This window comes from Caenorhabditis briggsae, assembly GCF_000004555.2.
Source record: "Caenorhabditis briggsae complete genome, chrII, whole genome shotgun sequence".
Taxonomy (NCBI): Eukaryota; Metazoa; Nematoda; class Chromadorea; order Rhabditida; family Rhabditidae; genus Caenorhabditis; species Caenorhabditis briggsae.
In genome coordinates this window covers 2,987,300-2,993,335 of record NC_013486.2, presented here as the reverse complement: position 1 = coordinate 2,993,335, position 6,036 = coordinate 2,987,300, and the positions used below count along the sequence as shown (strand labels likewise).

Sequence of the window (6,036 nt, the reverse complement as noted above, 5' to 3'; positions counted from 1 at the left end):
CAGAGGCCACCAACTTTTTTTGACCTAGAAATGGTCAGAAATTCACCTGGTGTGTTTTCTAGGCAGGGTGACCTAGAAAACTAAACTTGCAAAAGTTAGGCCACCATGCTAAAATGGGCTAGAAATAGTCGGCTTTTCACCTGGTGTGCTTTCTAGTTCATTTTAGCATGGTGGCCTAACTTTTGCAAGTTTAGTTTTCTAGGCCATAATGGTGAATACCCGTGAAAGACGATTTTTTTTCGATATTTCTAGGTTACGGTAGTAGTAAAAAAGGTTTTTCAGAGTGATTCAAACGTACTCAGCCGACGGTTCGGCGTTCACTGATAAGCTCCTTGAGCTAAAACGATTCCGATATTTCGCCCCCGAGAAGGATGAAATCATCGAATCGAAAATGAAGGACGCCGTGGAGCAGCGAATCGATCGACTGCTTCAACGAATCGCCAATCAACGAGCCGATCTGGATTGGATTCGAAAGAACAAGGCCAGCTTGGACCGGCTGATGGCGTCGAATAATGTGAAATTGGTGTCGCAGCGATGGGAGGTGGATATGACCGTGGGAAGGATCGAAAGTGCAGTTATTAAGCATCCAAGTAGGCAATTTTCAATATTTTGAATTTTTGAAATTTCGGATTTTTCAGAAGCGCTCGCCGTCTGCGCCAACTGCATCGTCCATGTGCCGTCGTTGAGCCCTTTCAAAATTGAGATGAGGCCAGCGTATCGATTGGAAATTCGAGATAATACCAATGCGCTGACCGCATTTTTCGATCAAAAGAGCACTTTGGTTTCGGCGAAAACGTAGGCTTTCCGGATTTTCAAATTTTCAAAAAAATGCTCCAGAAACATCCGTCGCTTCAAAAACCACTTCTTCCGGCTCATCGAGCAACACGAAGTGAGCAGCATTTGCTCCGAGGGCTTGAGTCTTATCATCGTCGTTGATCCATTCAATGGCGACCACGACAAGCACTGTGACGCATTGGAACTTCTCGAAAATGCCACGGCCTACGAGAGCATTGTCGTCGGCCTGACGCCGTTCAACTTCCAGGCCATCTCCACTTTCCTTGCCAAACTTGTAGATATTGGAGAACGAGACCCGCGTGTTCGCATCGTCTACATCAACGATCAGGAGCGGGATGTCGAGCAGATGGTGGAGTTCGCAATGTCCCGATAATAACTGAAAATTGTAATAATATCTGAATACCTTTGTATTTTTTACGGTTCCCCCCCCCCCCCAAATGATCCTCTCCCGTCTTAGCTGTACCAATTAGCTCAGTAACTGAAACCCAATGCATTTAAAATATCTAGTCTAGATGTATGATAATAAAACTTATTATCAATTCTCCAACAAAAAAAATTAACACAAAATAGAGAGTAAAACAAGAAGAAGAATCAACAAAACAATATAACGAGAACAACGAAGATGGGTATTAAGGGGGTATGTATAAGAGAAAAAAGGCCTTTAGAATTAAAAAAAATCAATGCTTGGTGGATTTTCCGTCCAATTGTGCCTTCAACAGGTTTGCTCCTTTCGAGCTGTACCCATCCAAATGTTTTCTGCTGATCGACGCCTTCAGCTTCTCAACCACTTTTGGCCCGCCGACTTGGAGCATCTTGAGAAGAACATGGCAACCTCTGTTGCATGTCACCCAGCCGCCAAGCTGTTGTTTCGTGAGCCCTTCTGCCAACGCCACCGATACTCGCTCGTCTTCTGGCAGAGCCGTATCGCAACGCATGATAGCCATAAGGACAAAGTTTCCAGACTGATGTTCGATGATGTGGAATCCTTCTTGGTCCATTGGCACAAAATCCTTTTTGGCTAGCTCAACGAGAGCTTGATTGCACGCCTTGCGACCGTCTGATGGGACTTGTCTGTCGAACAAATCGAATTTGGCTGAAAATTGGAGCAATTCAACTTTTTTCGAATAAAAATGTATAGAAAATTATGTAGTTTCAAATAGCAACAAAGAAAAATTCAAACAACTTTGAAAATCGCATCTGGAACCTACTAGAAGGTCGACAAAACTGAAAATCTTTGAAAATGGCTGAAAAACCTAAACGGGTCTGAAAATTTCCCAAGAATCGAATGAAAAATTACAGAAAAACTGCCAACTCTTCGTAGTTTTCAGTTTTGCCGGGAATTAAAAAAAATATTTGAGAAGCGACTTCCCGAATTTTATCCTTCTTTGACACAATTTGACGCAGTAAAAAAATATAAAACAACTTACATGTGGTTTCAAGGCAAGCAGCGACGAATTTCGACTTGTTGGCTTCGAAGACAAGCTCTTCAAAGTTAGCAGCCAAGTATGGATATAGATTCTCCGTGATTCCAGCATACAACTGTCCGTATCGGTCTTTCTGTGTCTTCTTCGAGTGCGGATTGCTGTCTCCCTCCGAAAGGAACTCAATCTCCCTCTTATCAATTCCTCGTCCATCCCTTGGGTGCACAAGATAATGGATAACCTTCTCTCCCCAATCGTCTTCGATCAGCTTCTTCATCTCGTTCGCCAACTCTGATACAATCACTTTGTTCAACAAAACGGTATCATCGACGGTGTCGAAGAGAGCAAGAAGTACGCGATGTCCATAATGTTCCATAGCAGCTTTGACTGACAGATCTTTGAAATTCTTCACGATCAACTTTCTCTCCTTGACTGGAGCAAACCAAATCAACTTGATAGCAAGCTTAGCACCGTCTGGAGTATGGATGAACTCGGGAATTTTGTCTTTGAGAGAGTCCAGAAGATTCGTCTTCTTTTCTTCATCACAGTTCTCAAAGAAGTCGAGCATAAGCTTGTGGAGAATCGAAAGTCTGAGAGTCTCCTTCTCGTTGACAGCTCCGATAACCTCGTCCAAATGCTTCATGATCACAGCTTTCTTTTCTGGTTTCTCAGCAAGAATCTCCGATAATGGGCGGATTTTATCCTCCTGCAAGGCAAATAATACGGATTTATAAGCAAGGCGTGATCCCTTACTCGGAAAATGATAAACTCCTTTCCATAGAACTCTGTGATAATGTCATTGCGTTGATGAGCATTAGCAAAGTCATTGTAAGCATACTCGAGGACTTCAGCAGCGTGCTTGATTCTGAGAAGAGTTGGAGCATGGCCACGGAAAGCGGTGATGATGAGGTCGCGTTGTTCTTTTGTGCCGTTCTTCAACATTTTCTTCACGAAAAACTTAGAATAGACGTTCTTGGACATTCTAACGATCTCTGGCGTTAGTTCGTTGAACACTATAAGAGAAAACAAAATTATTTTATCTAAAAATTTAAAAAAAAACTTACAATTGTTGATAATTCCTTCTCTTTCAGTTGCAACCAAACACTCAATAACTCTGCTTGTGTCATGAGAGTAGATCAACTTCGCAGCATGTCCTTTAACCAGTCCGTACAACTCATGAATCGCCTCGTCCTTCTCTGCCTTTGGCGTCTTTCCCATTCTGATTTTTTCCCAAAGAATCTTGCACTTATGGGCACGCTCTCCTTCTGGCTTCCTCTTCTTTTTGAGCTCTTTCAGGAACCTCTTTCTCTCTTGTCTTGGCATGTTCAGTAGCTGTTCTTTAACCGACTTGGTGACTACAAGTGGTCTCTTTCTCTTCAGTTTCGGAACATCAATAAGAGACTCATCGGCTCCGGTTTGCTCATCAACTGATTCCAGATTGTCCTCCTCTTCAGCTGGTTCGGAGACGGTTACTTTCTTAGCGCTGACTTTCAGCTTCTTCTTTGGGGGAGCAGAGACCTCTTGCTCTTCAGCAACAACTTTCACCGACTTTGGGAGCTTCTTGGCCTTTTTGTCTAGTGGAGATCTCAGAATTCCTCTTCCTGGAGACGCTTCAGATGGTTTGATTTGAAGATCATGCACACGTTTGTCGAAAACTTTGACATGCTCAAGTTCGCCGGAAAACAACACCTTCTTTGACTTCTTCTTTGGTGCTGGTTGGCTCCCGAAAGATGATTCGGAGCACAAAGAGTCACGAGTTCCGTCGTTATCGAAAATCGACGTTGACTTCACTTGTTTCTCCAAGGCTTCTTTCACTGCTTTGTTGACTTGGCTTTTCAACGCCGCTTTCTCTTCGATCTGGAAATTTTGATTTAAAAAAGCTTGTCTTTTGACAAAAATACAAACCTTCACAATTCGTTTCCTGTCAATTTTGTTGAGCTTCAGTCCCTTCGCCTTCTTTTCCAACACACTTTTCACCTTCTTCTTCCCCTTGAATTTCTTCTTTTTATCCTCAATTTTCACCATTTTTTTACCCGAGTGTTGTCTGAAATTAAAATTGATTAGTACAGAAAAATTTGGGCTTTCGGATTCATCAAAAATTACGATAATTTTTATAGCAGAACATATTGAAAAGTTAGAAAAAGGGATCGGAAAAACATCGGAAAAAATGCGAAAAAGACATTTTTGTTTAAAGGAGCATGGCTGCATCTGGTGTCTCTCAAATCGGCACGCTCTCTCTACGCGTTCGCTGCGAGACCCACTAAACGCCGGCTCCCGTCGTAAATCGACAGAAGAGAAATCATCATTTGAATTTTGAAGGTTTCCGAGCTCATTTCTTTTTTTTTTACTTGTAAAATTCCGGGCCGGGCCGGGCCTGAGGAAATTTTCAAGGCCCGGGCCCGGCGCGGAAGGTCCGGTGTCAAAAATTCTGTATATTTGAGCCAAATTTTGAGCTCTCAATATAATTTTTTCCATTTTTTTTTTCGTATTTCGGATTGTTTGTCTGTCTGTTCAAAAAATATCGAAAAACTCGAAAAAAAATTTTTTGGTCGATAAAAATCACATAAGGGTCCCCCTTATGTGGTTTTTGAAAATTTCGAAACTAGTGAAATGGACGGGCCCGCCGGGCCTCCGAAATTCCGGAAAAAGCCCGGTCCGGCCCGGCCCGTTACAAGTATGGTTTTTTTTCCTTAAAACTAAAATTTTTTCTCTGAAATTTATATATTTTTTTAAAGAATGAGTTCCATCGGTACTGGCTATGATCTCGCCGCCTCGACATTCTCTCCAGACGGAAGAATTTTCCAAGGTTGGTTGTTAGATCTTAGTTTAGTGAAAAATTGATTATTTCCAGTCGAGTACGCTCAGAAAGCTGTTGACAATGCGGGAACAATGATCGCAATCCGCGGCAAGAACGGAATTGTGATGGTTGCTGACAAAGTTATCTCCTCCAAGCTTTACACTGATGTGAGTGTCGATTTTTTAGAAAAGTTCCTTTATTGAAATTTTTCAGAATGCCAACCCAAGAATGTTCAATGTTAACGACAACGTTGGTGTCGGAGTCGCTGGAAACTACCCAGATGGCTTCTCACTGAAAAACTACGCCTATGGAGAGGCCATGAAGTGGCTGAAAGACTACCGCGAGCCAATGCCAGTGCAGAACATTTCCAACGCTGTCGCTGAATACATCCACATTCACACCCTTGGTATCAGTCGTCCTTTCGGAGCTGGAGCCTTCTTCGTCGCCTGGAACAAGCAATCCGGTGGCCGTCTTTTCCTTGTAGAGCCATCTGGCCTAAACTACGAGTATAAGGCCTGGGCAGTTGGAAAGCATCGTCAAGCCGCGAAAGCTGAAATCGAGAAGCTCAAGATCGATGAACTCGATATGCAACAGTTGGTGAAGGAAGCCGCTCGGATTATCATGGCTGTTCGTGACGAGAGCAAGGACAAGAACGTGCAAATCGAAATGGGGTGGGTCGGAGAGCACACCAATGGAAAATACGAGGAGGTGCCTGAAGACGTTGTCACCGCTGCTGAAGAGTGGGCCACCGCTAAGCTCGATGAGGACGACATGGAAGATTGAATTCTCATTGTGTATTTATTCTCAGTTTTAATTTATTATCATCATTTCCCCCTCTTCTTCTGCCCTGGTAAGCTTCTTGCGCTCGCCGAATCCAACTATAGAATTTCGAGATTCGTCGAACTCAAGAAGCCAGTCTCATTGCATCCGGATGTGTTTTAACCTTATCTGTTCACAATACTTTTCTTTTCCCGGTATTATTCATTATTTTAGATGAACCATGAACAGATCTAACAAATTTTT

The 6,036-nt window shown here is 42.9% G+C and overlaps 3 protein-coding genes across 3 annotated transcripts in view; 2 read left to right on the top strand and 1 right to left on the bottom strand.

Annotated features, from left to right (window-relative positions):
• Positions 1 to 1,168, top strand: part of CBG13399 — a gene marked incomplete at both ends in the record, with an annotated part of 3,698 nt that extends 2,530 nt beyond the window's left edge. Inside the window, 3 exons of the mRNA XM_002629986.2 lie at positions 283 to 590; positions 639 to 795; positions 838 to 1,168. Coding sequence (XP_002630032.2) covers positions 283 to 590; positions 639 to 795; positions 838 to 1,168 — 796 coding nt within the window. The remainder of the gene's footprint in view (positions 1 to 282; positions 591 to 638; positions 796 to 837) is intronic.
• A 304-nt stretch (positions 1,169 to 1,472) lies between these two features.
• Cbr-puf-12 lies at positions 1,473 to 4,241 on the bottom strand (the record flags this gene model as incomplete). Its single annotated transcript, XM_045241852.1, has 3 exons — positions 1,473 to 1,888; positions 2,223 to 2,922; positions 2,970 to 4,241. 3 exons carry the CDS (start codon positions 4,239 to 4,241, stop codon positions 1,473 to 1,475), a joined length of 2,388 nt encoding a protein of 795 aa, XP_045095154.1.
• Positions 4,242 to 4,952: 711 nt separating this feature from the next.
• On the top strand, positions 4,953 to 5,796 carry Cbr-pas-7 (the record flags this gene model as incomplete). The annotated part of the gene is made up of 3 exons (XM_002629988.1): positions 4,953 to 5,022; positions 5,068 to 5,180; positions 5,227 to 5,796. The coding sequence occupies 3 exons, from the start codon at positions 4,953 to 4,955 to the stop codon at positions 5,794 to 5,796; spliced, it is 753 nt and encodes a 250-aa protein (XP_002630034.1).
• Between the last annotated feature and the right edge of the window lie 240 nt (positions 5,797 to 6,036).